General features: G+C 40.7%; 1 protein-coding gene across 11 annotated transcripts in view; it reads right to left on the minus strand.

Moving 5' to 3' along the window:
• ITPR1 (inositol 1,4,5-trisphosphate receptor type 1) overlaps window positions 1-25,184 on the minus strand; it is a 186,213-nt gene that overhangs the window by 128,961 nt on the left and 32,068 nt on the right. For all 11 annotated transcript variants that reach the window (XM_069811782.1, XM_069811791.1, XM_069811789.1 and 8 more), the window contains one exon: window positions 272-387. In XM_069811782.1, the coding sequence (XP_069667883.1) occupies window positions 272-387 (116 nt within the window). The remainder of the gene's footprint in view (window positions 1-271; window positions 388-25,184) is intronic.

Genomic DNA, 25,184 nt, shown 5'->3' on the forward strand with positions numbered 1-25,184 from the left:
GACAAAAGCTTAAATGGCTACCATGGCTCTAACCCGGTATCATACATACTGGTATTGGGACACACTGACCTTGAACACCATGTTGTCATAAATCAGGATGTTTAAAGAGTTAGATCTCAACGAATGTCTCAAAAGGAGTCTTGTATACTGATTTCTATATAACTTCTTGGTATCTCTGGGTTAACTGTGTCAAGCTGATTGGAAATACTTACTTAAAGCAGTATGGATGTGAGTGTTGATGATCAACAGAAGCCTAAACATGAATACTTACGTGCAGTTTATTGAGTAGCACGGCATCTGTTGTGCTGTTAGCTCCTGGCTTTGCTGCTTTCCAGAACTGCTTTTGAGCAGAGTACCGGTTCATGGGACATAGTTTGAACAGGCAATCTATAAAAACAGATGAAATGGAGAGATTGCTTCAACCATTCATAATTATCTGGATTTTTGCTGCTAACATTGTCCAAATATTCCAGCAGCAAGGAAAGGTTTATAAACAAATTCCAAAAAGCTCTTGATCAGACAAATGCTTTTTTGAGCAACAGGAATGTTGCCCCATGAATGATAAAAATTAACTGTCGCTGCCAAACATCTGATGCAAGACCAGAAAATTTATAACTTGTCCCAGTCAAACACACTCCCATACTAAAATGGTAACACATTTCAGTGCTTTCCCAGGCAAACAGATCCATTTTACACACACAACTTCTTGTTTTTCTACTTTAGCAGGTACACTACTTCACACAATTAATGTTAGGTTGGGGGTTTTTGGTTTGTTTTTTTTGTTGTTGTTTGTTTAGTTTTAAACCAAATACCTTCTATTGCCAGGGAAAATGAAGCACAAAGAATTGGAGAAACTCACCTAATAAAGTAGCAGCAGCATAAAATACCCTCAGATAATAGCACGCACAGGCACAGACTTTAGAAGCATAGTTCCAGGTAACAGTAAACCCCTCGGCGGTGTCAGGTTCTTTACCCCGTCCATCAACACTGTTTGTTTAATATTCTGCCTGGCAAAAGCCAGGAATTACAGCTCATCAGTCTTATTAAAAACACATTTCTATATTAAAGAGATGCTAACTTATCAGTAATAAAACCGAATTAGCTGCGTTTACTATTTTTCCTCTTCTCTGTTGCTAAGCAACTGAACACGCAAAAAAAATAAAGCAAGCTATTCAAAGACAGTGCCTAAAGTAGCAGCTTAGAAGTTTAAACAGAGTGCCAAGAAAGCCAGAAGGCTGTTCCCAGTGCCTCTTTGGCAATGGCGTGGCTGTAAGACTTCAGGCTTTTAATTCACATGGTGTTTCTCAAGGGTCCTGGTGTATTCTTATAAGCAAGCACTGCAACGTGGGAAGTAGCAAGGTGAGGAGAGACCTACCTGGGGGCTTTATCTTCACTGTCTGAAAAGCACAGCTGCCTATGGGCTACCTTGCTAATAGACACATTGGACACGTCAGCCAAAAAGGGAAAAACCCCACACTGACGACAAGTCATTTCAACTCTGCCAGAGGCTGAAGTTGCTGAAGGGGCTGAGCCCCACCAGAGACCGACCTCGATAATTTTACCTTGGGATGCCATTTGAGATGGACACCTTCACTCTTCTCAAGCCTTTCTTAAAGAAAAGACCTATTTGATGTCGCTCTGCCTGCCTGCCTAATCCATCCTCAAAGCACCCTCAAAGCACACCAGGCAACATCAAACACCTTTCCCAGAAGGGCAAAGGTCTTCAGAACTAAATCCCATTCTAAGGAGTGAAGCACCAGTGGCAGATGGTCATTTCGTCTCGCAGTGAGCCACTGCCTGCCAAATGGGCTGATCAACTTGTCCCGAACCACCACAGCAATTCCTGCAGCCTGCTTAGCTTGGCCCAGTACATCAGCAACAGATAGAGCAGGAGCTGGGTATGGCACTGGGGATCTCTAACGGAGTAACACGTACTGGGGAAGGGGAGAAAGAGCTGAGGGTATGTGGAGGGAGATTTAATTGCATCTATCCAGAAATACTCACCTCCACTTTGACACTACCAACGTACAGCTTCTGAACAAACAGGAAAAGTGGAAAATGAAGTAAGTGCAAACCACACTTTCCAGGTTTGCTCTCTTCAACGTATTTTTCATTTACATAAAGATGATTCACAGAGATTGACAGCACAGAATAGATTCAAAAAGCCACTGCAGGCTGGCACTTTAAGCTAAAACTACGTATTGTAAGCAACACACCAGTTATAAAATTTTCTATTTTTGCTTAAACCATCAGTTCACACAATGACAGCAATTAACACACAGAACTGCATAGAAGAATTAATTGTGTGCTAGATTTAGTCACAGTGCAAGTGTACTTTTTTCCATCCTTTTCAGTCAAGAAAGTTGTCAAGTTAAGCTTAACTTCTAAATTGTTAATTGCAAACCCCTCTCTTGCCTGTAGCACAGGGGAGAGGTCTACAAGTGTTTGACCTTGTCCAATGCAGGAAGGGAAAACATAACGTGTTTTTTTTAAGGTTTTATTCCTAGTTACAAAGCTACAGATCTACAACAAACAATGAAAAGTACCCAACATTTTTTTTTCTAGTATTTGTGCTATGAAATCTATTTCTTAAGTGGTTGAGAAGTTAAACTTAGCCTTATTGACCTTAATGCAACCACCAGAGGCTGGTTAGTACCAAATGTATTTCACCATGGGTCAAACTACATGGACTTTATGGCCAGAAGACTTTTAGATCTCCAGATTCCATAGGCTTATATGTTTACATAAATCAACACGCAAGGATGTGCTAGCTGAGTACCATCACGGTCAGGAATCTGCAACCCACAGTAGCGATGACTGTGTAAGATAAACCAACTACTTGTCAGACACTATACTTACGGAAGTTAGGTCTATTTCTAACAGATGCAAAATGAAGCCAAAGCAGCTGAAACAATCAGCTCTCTGCTCTGACCATGGATTCAAGCAGTTTTAGCCACACAGGAAAGGTGATAAATAAAGCTATTACTGCAAAGTAATTACATCTTATTATACACTGTTTGTTGAATATTAACCACAAAGGAATGCATTTTCTTTTCAGATCTTCATGATATACAGTGAAAAATAGCAGAATCGCACACTGAGTAAGTATAAAAATAAAATACTACGTAACTGCTGATGAAACGATGACACATCGAGCCTGAACACCGAACAAAGGTCCTGCAGGAAGAAGTAATTGCGTAATTGTATACTACCCCATCATGCACATGGGTGATGATTGAATATTATATGGACATGTATTAAAAGTGCATTTCAATGCTTCCAAGCTAAATCCTGTTCTTTCGTCAGCAATCGCTTTGCATCTAATAAAGCGGACTGAGTAAGACCATAATTGCACCATGTGATACATTAATGCTCTCTTTGGACATTTAGATCCCCACGTGGGCCTCTGCCACCTGCAGCTCACAAAAATATTGTCAGTGATGTTTGGTTATCCTCTGCATACACCAGCATCACAGAGGAATAGTCAAAATCAAGGATACTGGAAACATTAGAAAATTCCATGTTCCGAAGAATTCTGGAGGTCAACGAAGAGAGAAACTTGCCAGCTACATTACTGCAACTGCAATTCCTTCTATCCCATGCTTTTCATTTTCTCTGCTCCCTTTTCCATTCCCTTCTCTTGTAGTAGACCTTACTCCTTTCCCACGCAGTCAGAGTCTCCAAACTTCCAACCTCTCCTGCCAGTCCAAGCCCAACCAGTCAGAATCTCTACTTCCATCCCAATTAATTTATTTTATTCAGCCCCTAACAACTGATTAATCCATCCCATCTCTTTTCCCCTCATGACAGCAATGTACAGGTCTCCACCTAATACTTGAGGAGGGATTATGTTTTGCCCAGACAATCCTCATCTCCCAAAGTTTCCCAACTTCATCATCCAAGGCACCTTACACTCCCAAAGCATGAGGAACCAGAACTTTACAAAGAAAGGGCTACGCTTTTTTCCTTAACCATCAACAGAGTATTTTGCCAGTCACTTTTTAGGAATGCAGAAGACCTTTCTTTAGAAACACATCTGGGAAAAGTACCTGGCAAAAAAAAATATATCAGCCAAACCAGCAAAACTTACAAACATCAGGCTGGAAAAGCATCCCCTAATGGAAACTTTCAGTCAACCTTGAGGCTCTGCAGCGGTTCCACCTCCATCCCGCAGTGAAGAGGAACTGCATTGCCTGGGGGCAGGTAGGCTGCTGCTGGGCAAGGGAAAATTATCATACGGTCAGTCCCTCTGAAGGGGTAACAGCATCTGGGCTCACAGAGGCAGGACCCCATTTAAGAAACAGACCATCACTGTTTCACATACCATAAGCTCGGCAAGCTCCCTCCGGTGCTGCCCCACGACAGCCGGCTTGCTGGCTAACCCTGTCCCGTTCTACTTGTCAGGCTCGATTCAATCGGGTATGCACAATTTTTGCTTTCATAGCAAAATGAAAAATCTAACCAGACTGATTTTTTTTCTTTCTTTTTTTAAAATGGACTCTGCTGCATGGGCATTCAGGTAACATTTAGGTAGTACGTTAGTAAGAGTACTATAAAACATAATGCAAGACTTGTCCAAAATTGCAAATACCCACTAACTTCAGAGAGGCTGGAATGATTTGGAGAAGCAAGTAGAGTATTTCAGAACCCACCCAAGATACAGTCACCTTCTTTCACACCAAGCTGCCTAGAAATACATAACTCAAACACACCTATGCAATTCCAGTCTTCCCTTCAGAGGGTTTCCCCACCACTTGGGGCATTAAGTGATGTCATGTCACGTCAGTTCTACCCTCGGTACATGAAGACAGCTCAGAAAGTTGCTAAACTGACACTGCCGACATCCAAAGCTCTTTGCGGTGACTTTGCTGGGCGACAGCTGGACACCAGCCACTATTAAAACTTTCCATCTTCGCTACTTTCGGATGCCAGCTCAGATCAGTTTTGAGTTGCAGTACACAATTTTTCTCACTCTGCCATTCTCTCGCGTGCTCGTTTCTAAATGATCTGGAAGTACTTTTAGCTTCAGCCAGGCTGGTTGCGTAATACACCACTCATCATTTTTTCCAAATCTCCCCTGGCTATTTTAAGCATTTAGTAGAAAGTCTTCACCAACTTTTCTGCAGTTAGAGAAAGCAGGCATCAAGTATTTTGTTGGCAACAAAAAGGTGTGTCGTTAATTCATTTTTTAAACATGGACCCAGACTTTACAAAATGCCAACTGTAAAAAGGTAAGAGTCAAGAAAAATTATTCACTCTCTCTCAAAAGACATACTTCAGAGTACTTTCAGATCAGGGAAATCTATAAAGATGAAGATATTTAAATAAGTCACTTACAAAACCCACTGAATATTTAACACCAACACAGCTGTTTCTTCGTTACTTGGAAAAAAAAAACCCCACCAAACTCCTTTTTGCGCAGCAATACTAAAATTAAAAGAAAATTAGCAATTCCCTGTTGAAATTTAGCAGTTTCTCTTCAGACTTTTCTATACTTAGATACCTGATATTTCCCCAAGGCCAAAGTCTGCTCACAGTAGAGAATAAATATAAGGATAGTATTTTCTAGTTTTTATTTTAAATATAAAAAATAGCAGCAAAGAAGATGAAGAAGTAACATCACTGGCAATGATGGAAATATTGCAAATAGAACTTCTCAACTTTGTATTTATAAAAATTGCACAGCTTTAATACCCTCACAAGGATGATAACACTCCACAGGATGAAGAGATTATTTGTTTAAAGACAGAATGAAGACCTCTTTTGTGTTTAAGCGAAATATTTTCACGCAGGAGGCATACAGAATAATACAAACTGCATATATTTAATCACAGGCGAGTTTTACCTCCTCAGAAGACCTTGGATTACTACATCATCTATTTCTATACTTGGTCCTTCTGAGATTTAAAATTAATAGATGACAGCCTAAGAGGTTCAAAGAATATAGAACAAAAGCGGCTACAGAAGTGTGTTGATTATTAATCATTCCTGCATTTCCATAAAAAGGGAGAAAAAAAGAACTTGATCCTACTGAAATTACTGTCTTTGTGATGAGAAGACATCCTTTCATTTTCAATTTGCAGTGAACAAGCTTTGCTGGGAGCACAGCAAACCATTTCAAAATAAGTATCTTGTCAGGATGCACTAAATGCTTGACCTGCTGTCCCAGCGGAGCCCACTCCATCCGCAGCTCCATCAAAACAAGCAAGAAAACAAACCTGAACTGTACACATTGAGGCCAGTGGAAGAAGATGACTGAAGTCAAATCTCACGTTGCCGACGGTTCTGCCATGCCGCAAGTGGGGAAAATTTAAGCACAGGTGAGAAGGGCATTTGTATTCCAAGCCCAAAGATCTTGTCGCTATAACACATGTCACTGCAAAGCAACCCAATCATTCAGGATTCAAATGCTGAACTAATTACATGACAAAATATATTAGGTTTCTGCTGCTGTGAAATCTGCTACCTCCCTTCTGCATGCTGTTGCATCTTACCTGTTTCAAGGGCTTTCAATACTTTTCTTTTTAAAGCAGAATAAAGGAGGAAAATCATCCTTGCAACCAGCATTTAAATGGAGAGCCTGCATGATTTATGATCTAAATATATTTTAATTTTCTTGTTAAAATAACCACCCTCAATTCATATCTGCAAGACATGAGGGTAACCACCCTCTTGCCATTGTACTCATTTATGCATAGTTCTACCAATGGAAATCTCTACTTCATTTTTTCAAGCTGTAACAACATCGGAAATAATGTAATTGTTATTAACTTAGAGCTGATGTATCAAACCAAACAAAGGGAGGAGACTGAAACAGTGATTTCAGAGTAAAAAATTACAGACGTGAGAGCTGGACACTGAATATCAATGCCTACTAAATCAACAGTACTCAGTAATGCAACATTAATTAAAAAGCAATGGCTTTTTGAAGACATAACAAATTAGCATATGAATCCACACAACATCATTAGTAACTTTACAATAATAAACACAGCATTTTAGATGCACCAAAATTAACTGTGCTATAAGGCTGTCCTTCAACAAAAACTGAGCAAGATAACTTTATTCTAACAAGGAAGACCAAACACATAGCTCCTCATCTGCAGGGAAACTTATTTCGTGAGGGTCTGGACACATTGCCATGTCTCATGGTAAATTAAGAACCAAAGCACAGACAACTTACAACACTACAAGCAAACACCATCCAAAGCCCTCAAGACCAGAATGGTACCAAAGTGCCCCAAACAACTACCAGATGACTGACATGAAAAATGCACCTTTAAGTAAACATCTTAGGTACCAAAGAGTTCAGAATGCACCAGTGTTTGTTTTATTTCTGCATGTAACCTCTTTGGTCTCCTTCAAAAAGAAAACTGCTACTCGAAAAGAGAGAAATATTTAGACACTGGATATACAGGCAGTTCCAAAAGGAAACATTTGCAGGAAAGACCAGATGCACTTTTCAGTCTCTAGTACGAACAACGCTGAGCAAAGGTGCTTCGTGAAAACACAAAGCCACAAGGAACAGCAACACAAGCAGAAAGGAAAAAACACTGACTCATTTAACTAAAACATGTCCCATTTGACATCTAGGGGGTCAGGTTAAAGAACGCAAGAGAACTGGCAGCCTCCTTGTCATGAGGAGTGGCACCGCGATGGATAACATGTCCCTGGATGGGCGATACAAAGGGCTACAAGACATATATAAAGACAACAGCACACCGAGATGTCTCAAAGAAAACTGTTAAGGACAGAGTGAATATGCCAGGTATCCTTGAAAGCATTAAGGAACAGGTCTAATTTATGGACACAAAGGATAATTTTGACCAAGAGAAGCTACTTAAATTAAGCTAAAAATAATCTCAAGAACCTTTAGAAAAAGTCAAAGCACCACAATAGCTCCTGGCTAGTAACAGATACAAGACAGAAAAAAACCTCTTAATGTTGAGGAGAGGGAAAAGGAAAAGAAAAAAAACATCCAAGAGAAGAGTTCACAACTGCACACATTAATTTGAGCTAACCCAGGATCTCAAGGAAGCTATTCGTTTCAGTGAATGTTTTTACTGTCTTAGCTCATCTCCATCTCTGGTCTAGCACGAGAAGAAATCCTGGTCTAAGATGCAAACCTTGCCAAGAGGCAAGTCCAAAGGCCAACCTCTTCTCTCTCCCACAAGTACTGGAAATTAAGTTTTACACACTACAAGGAGAAGCATTAGTACTTCATACAATGGGAATTTCGCAAACTAATGCGCATAAGAGGTGCGGAAACCTTTTGAAGTAAACTTTTGTGGCTTTAGCCTTTGTCCTAGCCTTGAGAGCTGTATTCTTATCTCGGGAAGCCATCCGCTATCTCCCTTTTAATAGTTTCCATGATAAATCTCCCTGCAAGGCCCTAAACCAGAAGTCTCAGAACATGAACCGTGGCGCATTCTTCCTCAAAATCTTCTGGTCTTTTCAGAATACATTGGTAGCATTTTACACTAGCAGTGAACCAAAGTATATACATCTGCTGGCCATATTTAATCTTTTTTTCGACTGCCTGCCCCTTGGATTTCATTTCCATGTTTGCTTCTTCACTTGTTCCTGCTTTTCCAGAATAAAGTTCTTGCTCAAAATGGGTCAGGAAGTGGGGGCAGGCGGCAGGGAACAGCTCGGACAGTCCGAGCACTTGAAGAACAAGAAAGATCAAATTTCAAACACCCTCCGAAAGCACCAATGTGGAGCAGTACGGAAAGAATACGGTTGTGCTATTAAACAGAGTTGATGTGACTGAACAGCATAACAAAAGTTGTTTCTATTTAGGAAAGCTTTGCGTGCATGTTATAAGAAACAAGTCACCGCAGCATCACACAAAACAAAAGGCAAATTTTTCAGCTGTTCAATAAAATAACTTGATTTGCAGCTTTTAAATGCATTTGGCTTAAAGAAAACCCACATCACCAACAAATAAGATATAGGGAAGTTAAATAAATATTTGATGATGTTATTGAAATATAGGTTGGAAGAACTGAAGAAATAATAAAAATGAATTCAGTGCTTTAATTTTTCTTATGCTAATGAAGTGCTTGGGATCCCTTGCCTAAAATGCTCGTTTGTTTCTTTCCTTCTTCCCAGTTTCTGGCCCCACTGCCTTCTGCAGAATTGCCAATACCACAATCTCACAGGACTGGCAGACCCTTAGAAAACTTACTTGGCTCATCCCTCCCTCCCAAAGGCAGAATTAACTATGCCTACTCCATTCCTGACATATCTCCTGAAGTCATTTATTCCAGCACTCCACTACTTCTCTATCTAACCTATTTATTTTTACCACTGAAGCCCATTACTTCTTTCCCTCCCCACATGGGCATGCAGAACAGAACTTCTCCTCCCTCTCTCAGCAGTATTTGCAGGCTCCTCTGCCCCACAACTACCAAGATGCAAGACTAATTGGTCTTGCTCCTGTCCATTACCCTCCTCTAGATTTTCTCTACTTGGCTCATATCTTTCTGGAAGTATGAGGTACAGTACTAAACAAAATACTTCACTTGAGGCTCTGCCAGGAAGTAGAATTGGAAAAAAATAATTACTATGTCTTTTGGCAATGTTTCTTTTTATATATTCCAAGGCAGCAATTGCACCTTTTGAAAGAGCACAGCATCGACTCCTATTCAAACTGTGATTCCTGCAATCCCCAGATCCTTTCCTACCACACTGCTGCGTATGCCCATCCTCCTCCTCCCTGGATGCCGTCAGCTAAGTGCAGTCTTTGACACATGCCCCCACTGAACTGCAACACCGTTTTTTTGGATCGTTTCTTCAATTTTCAAGGTAATGATGAGTGAATTCCCAAGTCATCATCTTCTCTGTGGAGCTTGCAGAGGACAGCCAGCTGTCAAAAACGCAGTTACCAGCAGCATGGCAGCAGACACCCAGTGCTACAGTAGCAGACAGCATCCATAAGGCATGTGCCGCCACACAGGCGTTTGGATTTCCAGTAAATTGGCTATAGATGGACTTGAGCAGCACTATTTGAAGAGCTTAGCAAAGCAAAGATAAACGCAAAAAACCCCAGACCTGCCTCAATTATAGGAAACACCACCCTGGAGTTGAATGGCGCAGAGTCATGCCGCTGAACTGTGCTGCGCTCCCAGGCAAACAGGGTAAAACACCAGTGTCCGCATCTGTTTTCTGAGTCTGAAAGCTTTATTCCTCGCCTGCTATTCCTAGCCCTGGCTTGAGTCTTTCACCTCACTTACTGAGGCCCTCTCCCTCTCTCTACTTTAAACAGTCACCATCCTTTTGGCAGGGGACCAGAGACGCTCTTGCTGAAGCCTACCAAACGATGCTGCTCAGTCTGTCCAAGTTCACTCCGTCGCTGTACGCCACTCCCCTTCTCAGGAACACAGCACGGAAGACACCAGCAAATCATGCAGCTAATTAAAATCTGGCCAAGTCCTCCATAACGTAGTCTTAGCACTGAGGATCGCGCTCTGGTTGTCATTTTAAAAAGCAGATTATGCTGACAAGGTATATATATGCTGTAAACACAAGTGCTGCCATATATTGCCTCTGCTCAATTTGTCTGCAGCAGCGTACCAGTGTGTTACAGCAGAGAATAAAACACTTAAAGCACTTCTAAAAAGCACAATATTCCAGTTTGACAGCACTGAAGAGTTAAGCCGTGCCAGCACCGCTGCTGAAACACAATCTATAGCTTTAGAGATCAAAAATGAAAGTGGAAAATGGTCCCTAAACTAGTAAAACAGCCCCTTCCAGGAAGGGCTGAAGAGCACTGCTTTACCAAATAAGGCCAGTGAGAGCTGGAAGCCAAAGCAGCAAAGCCATGCTCTATTAAAAAAGCCAGACAGCTGGATAATAGAAATGTGAATAAGCCAGCCTCACTAGACCGGATTGCAAATGGGAAGAACAAATGTTCAGCGACCATGAGCGGAAGCAGAGCCTGCCAGCAGAGGCCTGAAGGCATTTATCCCAGCCGGCAGGAGCCGATAGCACATTCTTACTGGAGTTTTTTTGGGTTTTTTTTTTTAATGCAATGCAATGCTGTCATTCTAAACAGGCAACGGAACCACCACAGATTATGTCTCGAAAGAGATGCTGATGGGGCACTTAGCATCACCTGAAGTGCTTGGCACCTGAGTGCAGTGAACATGCACACAAAAATCCAAATCCTAAAAATGCACTGTGTATCGTAGATTGACACACGTTTCACCCCGCTGTGCAAAGCTGCCAATATTCTACTAGATAAGGACAAACACAATGATGGAATTGCAACAGAGAATACTGTTCATTTTTCAACTTCAAAAGAAACTGAGTTGTGTTTTTTCTTCTCTTTTTTTTTTTTTAAAAAAAAAAACAAACCACCACCACGGATGTCATTCGATTTATTTTAGTCTGCTCTACTATTACGTTATCTTCCAGAGAAAAGAAGTAGACATATGATCATCCATCTCTAAGGGATGTTTCACACAGGCTCCAAGTGAAAGCCTTTTGCAGAAATAAACACTCTGTGTTAACTTGCTGTCTATTTTCCCATGGACATAGCAACTTCTAGGACTCCTTGGTTTATCACAACTGGTTATGTCCCTGGAGAACAGGTTATAAGAGCCTGTGACAGGAGCACCAAAACTTTATACCATAAATCAAGGAGTTAACACACAACCTGCAAAGGAAACAATCAGCTTCACTTCTTTAACTTCTTGTCCAACTATTAGGCAGACCAAAAAGTTTGGGTTTAGGGGCTGTAATTTCACATGACAATGCCTGCCTCCTTCCCCTGAAATCCTTGAGACTAGAGCAACCAAAAAACCCCCATTACGCTGATACCACAGTAAGAACGTGCAAGCAACGGACCTCAAGGCTTCTTATCCCTCTGTCACGACAGCTGCACCAGTCAAAGCAGGAGCTCCCCTGTCCCACGCTCACTTTCACAATACTTGGCTTTCTAATTTTTGCACTCCCTCTCTATAGCACTCACACCGGCGCTCTAGCAAAGCCAAGCAAGGAGTATCCACCTGTGCATTCAATCCTGAATGCTGCTTGCCTCCTAAGCCAATTTACCTTCAAGAACACAATATTTACCAGTCATTGTATTACAAAGCCTATTCATTGTTGCCTTCTCACAGTGTGTGTGAATCAACAGATCCATTCACTTCAGTCCCCTCTCCTGCCAGCTGCAAAAAGATGAGCAAATCTGTACATTAGTGTGGCATTTGACAGTCACAGCTGGCAGGCCTTCACAGCAACACATAATCAACTGAAAAACAGGAGGAGAAAAAAAGTGATTAAACCTTTACCTAGCTATCACAACAGCACTGATAAGGTTCTTCCTTAACACTGAGACTTGTGCATTTTCCCAGCCTTTAATTGATGGAACTGAAATGAAGCCCTCGGACCATAACAAGGCATTTGCATTGCCAAGGGCAGCACCAAAAAGGACTGTGCATTGCCATCTTTCCCTCAAGGCATGACCTTTGCCACCACAACATACATCCTTACCTGTATTTGTTTCTGAAAAGTCTACAGAAAATAAATGTATTCAAACCACTTAGTGCTACATTAATTTTAAAAATTTCCTTTTCCATAAAGAACAATAATGAGGTATTTTCAAAGTTTTGAGCCATCTTTCAAGCTGCCTTATTGACGTAATGACAACATATCAATCAGTGCGGAAGAAAGCTGGTTTCAAAAGTGATGGATGGGCTGGTGAGAGCTATTAAATAACACCAGCTGCATCACTGTCTGAACACATCCTACACTCATATCCGCACAGAGTCAGCAAAGGCAGTTGTCTCGGATCACAAATACCACCTTTGTCAGTAGCCTCAAAGCAGCAATAACCTCTGCAGTTCAGAAAAATGCACTGAAGTCCTCTTTTAACATTGTCCGCTCCCGGCCCTTCTCTTCCTTCATTTGTTTCAATCACTGCCTCTTTGTTTTCAATTATTATTTTTATCGAAATTGCATTAAAACTGTTTTCTGGTTGTGTCAGGCGGTCCAGCCTCTACTTCCAGATCTACATCAGGTTTATGCCCTGATTTTCAGGATTTCAGGTTTCGGATTAATTTAATCAGGTTTCAGATTAATTTTTCTTTTCTACACAAGATCTTGGCATTCAAAAACAGCAGAAGCAACTGAAAAACCCCGACCGTATCCAATAGATTTGATAATATCTATTTGCAACTGTTGGTCTGCAGAGTGGAAGGGACCCACAGTGCAGGCAGATGAAATCCTTTGGCGGGGAGATGCCGGGACAGCCTGAAATGGCGACTCACAGTCAAGGCAGCCCCAAACACGGACCAAACAGCATCCAGAGGCAGGACCCAACACCGCTGGTTTCACAGACGTGATGGAGTGTTTTAAAAGTCACTGCGTCCCTCTCCTGCTCCGCTGTAAATTTAACAGGAGTTTACAAGAACTACATCAACGGTGACATCTGAACAGTGTCGTTTCACCTGTCACGGTGCCAGTCGCTATGTTCAACTGCTAAAAAATGGCCCTTGGCACCGACAGCTCCAGGAGCACTCAATGCACCATCCCATGCCAGCTCTCCCATGGAGGAGGTCTGAAACAATGCTTTCTAGATTTATGACTTCAGAGGAAAATTGCAGTACTAAGAGGTAGCACTTGGCTATGTTACTCATCTGTAGACCCCAGGGATAATTTTTACCCACAACCATTTTAACACATGCTTTTGGAAAAACAAGTACATCAACCTCTTGAACCAACAAGTGACTCTCATACGATAAACTAGACACAAGTCATGAAAGATGGGTTGCATGTATTTTTGATATTAGAGATGCTCAAAAAATAGTTTCTGCCTGGGAGTTCAGAAATAAAGACTATTTCAGCAAATCGTAAGTGAAACCCAGACACTGATGCTATCCAAAGGATTAATCATGGGAAGTGCCTACTGTACTGATTAAATATCTGGACCTTACTCAAAGATAATTGATACAAGCAGACCAAAACCTCCCCTCAAAACACCTAAGGATATGTACATTATGCAAAACAAAAAAATTAAGTGACAAAGATGGGAGACGTTGTTTATCTGTAATTTCCTGAGCTTTTAGATCTGGATGAGCACTTGGGACTTTCCTCATTGACTTTCAATTTTACTAAGTCACTCACAGTATGAAAAGGAAGTCACTAGAAGCAGTGGTTTAAATTTACTTGCCTGCCATCTGTCTGTATTTTTAAAAGGTGAACTTCAAGATACTGAGCATGCCTTCCTTTTCCCCTTAAAAATATTCAAAAAGCCTGCTACTTCTCCATTCAAATACACAAACTGCACATTTTCAGGCACAAATCCATTATCTTCTTACTAAAGATCAGAGCACTAACAATACTACACATTAAGTTTAATGAAGAACTTTTTTAAGAAAGAAAGATTATGAGACTTAACCAAAAGATACTGGCTGGCACAAACTCATGTGCAGTGAATTATATTTCCATGATCTTCCACTGTCATAGAAACAGAGGACTATTAAAGACCTTAAGTGGTCGTTAGTGCCTTGCATCCTCCTGTGGTGTGGCAGCACAGGAGCACTTCCACTATGCATTTTCCCCTCTTGGTTACTCAAAAAGCTTTGAAGGCTTTTACAAGGTGAAATCATTTAAAGTATGGTTAAAAACAATACAAAGACCCAATATTTGAAGAGAAACAGATGAGCTGCTCAAGGAAAGCATTGGAGAATCATGTGCACCATACAGCAGCAAGTTTCTGAGCCTAAACGCTTCTATGACACTGTGAGAATAATCACATTTTTTAAAAGGCAATATTGAGGCTGGAAGCATGGTGGTAGGTCACAGCACACATGCTGCCAGAGTAAGGATATAACAGAGTTTTTGTATTCCATCCCTGAACTTGCACTACTACAAACATTGCCAAACACTATTATTTTCGTGCACATTATCTCCACTTCTTTACAATATCATGTCTTGAAAATTGTCATCAGATAGCCCACACTCCCAGACAACCCACATTTGGGGACACAAATGACCGCTAAAATCAGAAAGCTTTCGTCCTTCACTCAAGAGCTGCTCATGGAATACTAATTAACTTCATAAACCCCAACCTTATTCCACAGAACAAGTTTTTCTTGTCAAACATCCCCGCGTGGTACTTTTACTAATGAATACATCCAAATAACTGCTGAGTAGAAGCCTTAAGCCATATGCTTGTTATGTATACAAATCAACTTTTTTTTTTTTTTTTACTAAAAATATTTAAACTGAGACTACTGATACACCCACTGCGATGTAGCAAGGATGGATCCTTCAGTTCAGCAACAGAACACCCTTTTGCTCTATTCTAATGAAATCTGATGAAGACATTATCCCTGCGGTCTCCGCTTTGTAAGGTCTAGTAGATTTATGATGAAATTTTTCATAAATCATTGGAAAATGGTAACAAAAATGGGTCAAAATGATTGCAACACTGACAGAGATGCCAGGTGTGCAGAAAGAATATCACATCACACTATCTTCCTTGATCTCTTCGTGCTCAGGATTTTGACTTCCTAATGCATGGGAGCAGTTGAGAAGCACTTCTATCAAACCTGTACTCAGTCATCCCCACGACTGACTGCTGCATTACATTTACGAGAAGATAAATGGACAGAAGCAAGCAGAAGGGGTCATGGAATTGCAATAATGGTGTCTCCAGTCATCCCACCATTACTTCCAGTCCTGCACTGTCAATTTGCTGCTCTGTGGGGATATGGCCAACAGGAAAAGGCTTCCAAAGCTATGGTAAATCTCAGCCTCAGACAGCACACAGCTACCCAAAGCGAACTGTAGGAACGCCTGACCTCATGAGAAGAGACAAACAAATGTTAACACACACAAAAAAACCATCTGGCCAGGTGACAAGCATATTCCAGGTTACTTAATTATCAGCAAACTTATTGTGCTGGCTAGATTAAAAATTTGCAAAGCACTTCTAAAAACACAATACAGTTGTACTGCACATCCTTGAAGGGCCACATCATTAAAAAGCAGTACTCATTTAAACAATGCATAAAGGTGCACAGAATTACCAAGGCACTCTTGACCAAAAAACAAAGGCCCACGATGTCCACCGTGCATGTCAGCTCTGCAACCTCTTCCCTCCCAAGCAGTGCAGAGAAAGCCGATTTCTTCTCTTTAAAAGACCCACTCCTCCCTACATGCCTTCAAAGCTCTTCCATAATGAATGCACCCAACATTTGACAGCAAGAAGTTCCTAGGATTGTTTGCAAGAGCAGACTTCATGCGTTATCCTCCCCCAGTCTTCCTCCCAGCGTGGCCCTAAAGCAGCTGGTTCCTGCCTACTCCCACCCCACGCTCTCCTCCATGGCAACACTTCTGTGTACCAACAGGGAAATACACAGAAAAATGAATAAGAGATTATTTCTGTGTCCTCAGATCTAGCACCAGCACGACGCTAGTAATCAAGAATCATTGCAAAGCAAGATGTCCACTTCAGCAATTCAGTTGGTTGCATAAATTTGAATTGAGAGGTTGGACTAGCTCCATAAGAATCTAAAAAGCCCAACCTGACAGCTGGTTGTGCCACAGACTTGTAAGCACAGAAAACCCACACAGGATGCTGCCTGACAAAGCTCGATCTCAGACTATTAAAGAAGTCATCCTGCAGATCACTACATCTTATGGAAGGGTTATTCCATTAAACACCTTACTTTTCTTAATCATCACAAATATCTGGTCGCTATCTTCTATTCCTCCTACCACCCTCAAGCTTTTCTGTCTACTAAATAAGGATAAAAAGATATATTGCAGCCCTACCACGTCGAAGAATAGATTCAAATAGTTCCTTCCTGTACAATCTACTAGTTCCGTTTTATGTGTATTTATGTAGGTTCTGCTCAAAAATTTCCTTTGATGTGTTCAGAAACATCTCCCACCAGGCCACCCAACTGATTTTGCAAAAGCTCTGTCCAGAACCAACTCTCTGCAAGCCACCCATACTGTTCCCAAGAAGAGCTTGAGGACATAAAAACACAGAACAAGGTAGGTCTTGTCCTCAAGAACATGTAGTGCTGTACAGAGGAACACAGAAGAATTTATCTGAGGGCACAACCAGAAAGACCAGATATTCATACTGATGCAGGCGAGGATGTCCATGGACTATTCTGAAGGCACCGTCTGACCAGCACACCGATCTGGGGAGGCCAAAGCACTGTACGAGAAACTGTTCATTTCTTCAAGTTAATTGATTCAATCCCCAAAATATCCAAGGAACATTTTCAGTCCTTCAGAAGAGATCAGCATAATCCAGCATTATACTGCAATAAACATTAGACAGCACTGTTTCTGAAGCAGTCACTTTCCAATGTGGAAAAAAAATAATCTAGATAAACTTACCTTTGCATTTGCAAAATAATAAATATTTATAAACAAACGTTCTCCTTTCTACTTACCAGTATCAGGGTACTATGCCTTTACACTTCTTTAAAAATCTAAATATTTAAAGTATGTTTAAAATTAGCATAGTGCAAAAGATACCTCCAATGAAGCATCCACCAATAAAAACCATCTTTGGAGGTGGGAGAAAATCTTAGGGCTTCCAACATGAGCCCCACGCTAACTGAGCAGATATTCAAAGTAGCTGAGTCATTGTGGTTTTCTGAAATGAGCCTTTAACCACGACTTGAAGGAAGGAACATAAGTGACAGGCAGTTCAAAATCTCTGAAGGATTAAAGTTTTCCTTTTAAAGTTACTGAGTTTTTAAGTCTAAGGCTGCAACTCATTTTCCTGACGCTTTTTCTCCCCCCTTTTTTTATCTTTTTTTTTTTTTTTTTTTGAGTACTTTGATGTCTAGTTCCCAACAAAATGTTTAACTTTAATCCTGTATTAGCCATAATTTAAACCCTGTATGAGTATCACATTGCTCTATAGAGTAGTTAACTGTTTGGTATCTCAGACCACACTGTCTCAGAGGTACTTCTCTAAGTCAGGACTCTCAATGCTTTTGCATGCATTGCAAGCAAAATGGTCTGTGGCAATGGACTTGTGTGACTAATCTGAGATTTTAGTAAAACCTCCATGTCTTTTTATTTTTTTCCCCCTTCAAACTCTCCAATTAACACCCCCTCCCCACTACCTCCAACTGTGGTTTTACAGCTATGGTAGCAGCAGGGCCAAAACAACAACCAGGTTCACTATACTTACAAAACCACAGAGCAGACAAACAAATCCAGTAGTTTCTGCACAGAAAAGGTACAATAAAGAAAGCAGAAAATGTAAACATTGGGAGTACCTGAAGGGAAAGCAAGGTACAGCAAGATGGAATTAATTTTGCATGAGAAGCAGACAGCTCCACTCAATCCCTTCCCAGTTATCATCAGACAGCTGCGTTTTAGGCAGGAACAAACCACAGCAAAGGATCACAAAGATCCTCAATACAGCACAGATGTATGCAAGCTATCAGTTATGAAATCTTTAAACACAGAAAGCTGAAAGAAAGAAATTTGTGCAAACAGAAATCCCTTCCCCCTGGAAGCTATCTGAAAAACAAAACATAACAAACCAAACCACTTTTTCTGAGGTTTTTTTTCCCCAAGAACTTTTACAGTTTTCCCCACAGTTTTGGTTTGTGTTTCTTTTTTCTTTCGCATTTCAGAAAATGAAAAACTTCAATGTTTTCATATTCTTTTCAATAAAGCATTCTTGGAGAAGTTACAAGAATAAAATAGTTTCTCCAGTTTTATTCTGAACATTCAGTTATTCTCACCAATGAAAAGAACAAAAATCCCAAATGAACTCACCATCTTCTCAAAAGCCTGCTAAGGGCTTTCCTCTCTCCCTTGCGCTACTCCCTCTCTCCCATCCCTTCTGCTTCCCATTTAATGGATGCTGGCTTGGGGTGCAGAGGCAGCACACGTGAATAGTGGCACCCCTCTGGAAACACAGCCTGAAATGAGTTTAACCTCAACACAGCTGCAGGGTTTTCCCTCGATCAAACATTTCATAGAGGCAAAGCACTAATTACATTTGTTCCCTTTATGGCCTTCTCTGCTACCCATATGCCTTCAAGGTCCTGAAAACTACTGTTCAGCATTGAGGATTGTGAAGACTGAAAAACTATGGTGATGGCTGCTGACCTTCCAAGGCAGCTTCAGCTAAATACTAAAACCAAATGAATATGAAAATACCCTCTCAATTTTTGCATCAGATAAAAATTAGAAATTAAATGTCGACCATAATATTAAGATTTAAAAAAACTGATGTCACATATTAGTGGATATTCATAACAAACTACTACAACTAAATACAAAGTCACCTATATATAGTGTACTCCCTTCTCTTGCAATTTTTATTTGTGTAATATATATACACACACGCAAGCAAACCTGTAAGGAGACTGTAAGACAAATAAGCTCTTAAACTCCAAAGAGTTCTCTGCACACGAATTCTGATCCCAATGCAGAAATATCATGTTGAGTTTCCCAAATCTTCACAAAACACAAAAACTTTAAGCACATGACTGACAGCATATGGAAAAAAATATATTTGGACTTAAATCTTGTAGATCATATCTGATGGATCTTCTCATTGTCATTCTCCATGACCAAGGCCATCTGCCTGACAAGGAGTGGGAGGATATGTCTTATTTTAAAACTCGTCAATGATAACCAAGAATTATCCGCAAAACCTATATTGCCTTCAGACTTTACCTTCCAATCCCTAACATGTTAGCTCGTAGGGTGCTGCCATTCCTATTTGGAGAGTATGTACTTTGCAGCAGGGAATATTCTCCCATGTATTGCTCAGCACTGAGCACACGCAGGGCATGCCACCACCATCGTGTCTCCATAGCCAAATGCTCCTACACCAACCAGCAAACATACAATTTTTGTTTCCCAGGAAAATGTGGTAATTGAGTTACTCTTATAGTACAGTACCTCAAGTTCTTATCAGCTTTCGTTCCAACCACGTGAATATGAGACACATTACTTGCTTTTTAATCAATACAGAAAATGCACTTTTGAAGGATAAAACTAAATAAGTCAACACGAACCCTAGAAAAGTTGCATGTACGTGTATGCTCCAAAAAGCACCTTTGCTTCATACTGATGTTAAGACATGAGCAAGAAGTCAAAGGCACCCGGATGCTTTTGACAAGAACATCTAGTTAAATTACCATAAAAACTCTGTAGCTGAGAAAGTCGTCTCCATCTGTGCTGAAGCCATTTGCAACCACACAAAAATCACAAATCTACCACTTGGTTCTTCAGCCTTTCTTTGCAGCCCTTGGTGCCAATTAATCAAAACTTCCAGGCTGGACTGATGGAGCATTCGCCCAACCAGTACTGCAACTTCTGCTTTTGGGGGGTGTTTTAAAAAACACCAAAGTAAGTACCTAGCTCAGTCCTCTCTCTGGTCACGGTCAGTAACCCAGCATCGTCAGGCTCTAACAGTTTCACTTCAGAGGTTTGCAGAGAGGGGACTAAACTTCTCCTCTTTCCACTGGTTACATTCTAATAATACTGAGATTTGTTCTTGTTTCTTCAAAAATAAAATGCAGCTTTACGGCATAAGGAGCAGTTGTGGACTGGAGTCCCTAACACAAAGCAACCCTTTTCTACTGAGCCCCTACCCTTGTCCCAGAGACTGCCAGGCCACCATCAGCCTGAACCGCTGCTTTTTGGGGTTGTTTGGAGTTAACTGGTGCTGGCTAGAGATCATGCACTGCTCTGAAGGGGAGGGAAAGGATTTTTGTAGATATAGCTAAGATTTTCTCCTTTTCAGGATGGCTGCTCCCTCATCCAGCTCTCTCACTTCCTCATGCCTACAAGTTCTGTGTTTATTTTTTCCTTGTATAATTTTTAACCTCAACAAATAAAAGGGCTGACATTCACTAAATACAAGGTCTAAGTGCTACCAGATTGCTCTTGCATAGCAAAGCATTCTGTATCCTTAATAAAATCTGACTCTGAGATAATTTGTTGTCGTTAAAGCAGAAGAGGATCCTGTAGCAGCATTTTCTACCAATGTCACAGTTTCTCTGCTGTCAGTAGAGCTTGGAGGTGATTTCTTATTCTGAAAATCTGACTGAGAGCTACAGAAAGACTCTTCAACCAAAATACAATGAGTTATGTTTTCATTGAACTTCTGTATATTATATAATCAAAACAGATGATAATTGCCAACACTGAGAACTCAGCACTGATTATTTTCACAAATTAGGTATGAAGGAAGTGTTAGTCCTAACACATAAGTAACTCTCTTACTTGACTGAATAATAAGTTGTTCATTAGAATAAAATTTTCAAGGAACACTGCATTTAGTGTCAGTCAATCTGTAATGGCTATTCTAGTGTTTGAAACATTCACAAGACATGCCAACTTAAACGCTTTGACTTTCACAGCAAGATAACAAGAGCTACCGAGCTCAGATTTCTCAGCATCTCTCTCTGCTAGGCTGCATCCAGACCAGCTGAAGGTAGAGGCACAAACAGCTCCATTCCCAGTTACCAGCTGGCAGAAAGCCTCCACCTGAGCTTCCACAAAACTACGCCAACACTGTGTGCATTTTGTCCTTTGCCATGACCACAAAGTCAGAAGTTTAAAAGGCAAGTGCAGTGCATAAGAAACAGCCTCCTCATATGCCAATTTTTTTTTTTTTTAAAAAAAGCAAATGAGAACAATCAGCATAGGCATGTTTACAAACAATACTTTTTCTAGGTGAGAAACACAAGGCTTCTTTATACTGGTTGTATTTATTAGGGGCCACTAAATGCTAACCTGGGATTTTTGCAACTCTCTACCCCAGCCAGTCAGTTGTCAAGCACGGAAACAAACCTTCCAGTTTAATCCTAAAGAATCAGTACGTGCTTTTCAAGACTGACCTCAAAGCAGCAAATTCCTTTCTGGATCACAAAAAATGCAATGTAGTTTTCAGTATCAAGAACCTTCACCAACAACTCACTTGTTTCCTAGCATTTGGATCACAAACTTTGAAGTTATACAGGAAAGACTGGAGATTTTTTTACCTAGACAAGTCCCAAATCACAAGGAGCTTGACAGATTAGCACTGGCACCTTGATCTCCACCCAGCAATGTGAAGAACTCAGCTGGAGGTGCTATTAATGCATCAATAACTGAGGAAGAGAAATCACACTCAGGTGTTGACACATTAAGTACTATACTTCATCTCGAAAGATTAATCTAAATTCTGCAACAAGGAGGACAGGGTAGTCAATCTCCAGCAGCAATGTGGGAACAGAGGAAGATGCGAGTGTCACAGACTGCTCACCAAAGACAACTGGCAAGGTCTGGCTTTCATAACAGCACATTTTTATGGCTGGCTATGCTGGCAGCCTCACCATTTTTCTTCTGACTGCTCTCAAACAGAAGTACTTACAGCATTACTTCCCTGAGCTCACAGCTGAGGAGATACCACCGCTTCAGTCAGGACTCTTGCTCAGTGAAGAACAGGCTACCCAGAAAATAAGAAGTGAAATTATTTAACTTTTGGATTGATGCTGGTTTCCTCTTTGACTAATGACTTCCATGTGGCACTTGGACACAGTACCTGTAAGACCTTGTGGTATGGGTACTTAGCATATTTACCTCTTGTCTTCTTAAATAAATAACCTAAATCAAAAATATTTTTGAACTTTAAGTCCTTTCAAAATATAAAGCCTTATTTTTTAGGTAAAGTAAAATAATTGAAGCTTTCAGTATAACTTAACTGCTATTGCAAGCAGCACAGAACTTCATTCTGTCCTAAAAGCAACAGAGAAGTGAGATTCTACAGAACAGACTCACTGAAGAGTTCGACACAGACGAGATCCTCAGGGGTGTCACAGCATACTTATCTGCTCCCTCTGAAAATGAAACACCTCACGATCACATGAAGTCAAGGACTAAGATGAAATCAAATTTGGCGACATAAAAATGTAAAGGGGAAAAAACTCGAGAACAAGAATATTGTTCATACCTCTGCCAAAGTAAAAGCTAGATATGGTTTCCTAAAGTTTACTGGGGAAGGCAGCTGGGTTTACAAGGCAGAAAAATGGAAACCCTTAAGCATAAACATGCTAATCCAAATCTTAATTGGAAAATCCAAGAATATGGATCACAGCTTCCTGCGACTGCGTGCCATATCAGGAATCATAAGCTACATGTCGCAGAAGCAAAACCAGGAGAGCCAAGAGGATCTGCTTGACAGCTCAGCTATGCAAGTGTCAGCACATTCAAGGTGAAAAATGTTTTTCTGAATCGAACTCCACTGCATTTGTCACCAAACCTTTGTGCTTCTACACATCCAGGACAGTCCAAAGCTAAGTCTCAGGAAATTAATGAAGTAAATTACAGTTGCTTTTGACTAATTACAGGTAGCACTTTTAACCTTAACTGCAAGGCACTGTCAGAAGAGGTGACAATTCATTAGTAACTCACTCTGGCTAACAGAAATAACAAAAGCTCCCACCAAATTGGTAAACATCATTCAGATGCTTTAGATGCTCCTTGTCTAAATCTTATTCCCATGTATTTGGTATCTCTCAGGCACCAAGCAGTAAGGGAACACTGCTCATCACTGTGCAATACAGCAGGCAAGTCAGGATGGAGAGCTGGATGACAAAGGCTCTTGTATCGATACTGCCAACAAGACGCCAGCAAAGCTGCGTTTCACTAGCACAATCCTGTACGTCAGACTTGCAGAGCAGGCAGTTCAGCTTCCTTAGCTGCAAACTACCATTCAAGACCTACAATAAGAAAAATTCTATCATGTTGGTGACTCCAGAAAGCTACGTGGGCAATAGGGTTCAGCCAGGCAGAAACATTGAGCAGGCTGCATGAAAACTTAAATTTCAAAGAGAACTGAATAAGACAGCTCACCCAGCCTCCCACCCCAAATTTGCACGTTACGTATTTTTCTTCTATTAATGCCCAAATAACCAACTTGCACATAAGAAAATCTGATAATTCATCACAGTTCCCATATTGCCAAGAAACAATCTTTGATGCTTGGTTACCACAGTTTGATAAAATCTCACCCAAGGCTAGGTCAGTGAGCCTCAGGCATAATAAATGCACTCTCAAGTCAGGTGTTCTGGACTGATGGCAATATTTTACATGCCAGACCTTACCAACCAGCCCCTCTCTGAATCTCTCTCAAGTTTCTCAACACTTCAGACAACTGGTGAAAAGCTGAAGATGTCTAGTACCCAATACCTGGGAGACTGCTTCCCTCACACACAGTTTTTTTCCACAAACTTCATGACTTTATCCATCTGCTTCAGTATTTGCATCCTTCTATACAAGTAAGTCTCCTTCATCTGCAAAGCACTCAGGCTGTACTAACAAAAAGCACAACACTAGCTCTGAAGTTTATTTGAAGGTCCTCTGGAAGTACTTAGTATTGATGAGACTCACCAGCATCTCAATCTTCCCAGCTTACAGAACAGACTCTGAGAGCTTTTAAAAGGAACAAAGCAAAGTAGATTGAGTGCACAGAATAACACAACAGTTGAGCTACCCTAAATATTAAGCAAGCCACAAATTTTAATAACTTTGCTATATTAAAAGATATGCACCAATGTCACCCCACCCCCACAATTCATCAAGGCATTTCACTCCCTTGGGCTCTTGTGACTAAGTATAATATTTCATTAAATATCCTGTTCATACTGGCTTATGTACTAGGGAACACACTAATTTTAGAAAACTGATTAGCTAGTTCTTTCTAACCGAATGTTATTGTAGCTAAGGTCAGATTTTGCACTGAAACTATGGCAACAAAGGCACAGTATTCTTTTGTCTACAAGGTTGGGGCTAGGTTTATTAACAGTACTGTTCTACTTAATAGCTAAGCACTGCTTTTTGGCAAGCCCTCCCCTCAATCCTACCTGAAATACCCTGAACTTTCCACAGGGGAAAAAGCTCAGACCTGCGAGAGCTGTTGAAAAAGAATGAACATCCAAACCAGCGCTTTGCTTTATTTCTTCATTTTTCTGAAATGGTCACTACACCAGTACCTTTCCCCTGTCGTTTTGCACAGAATGTCTCATCAGTACAGAACTACCACCCACATTTTTCAGATGGGCAAATGAAATGCACAGATCATAAAACTTCATACTAGGAGTTCAGTTAAGTCCCCCCTCACTCTTTTGCAGTACCTAAACCAACAGATTGCGTTTTTCATACAGCATTCCAGTTATGCATATTAATGG

This window comes from Haliaeetus albicilla, chromosome 24 (genome assembly GCF_947461875.1).
Source record: "Haliaeetus albicilla chromosome 24, bHalAlb1.1, whole genome shotgun sequence".
Taxonomy (NCBI): Eukaryota; Metazoa; Chordata; class Aves; order Accipitriformes; family Accipitridae; genus Haliaeetus; species Haliaeetus albicilla.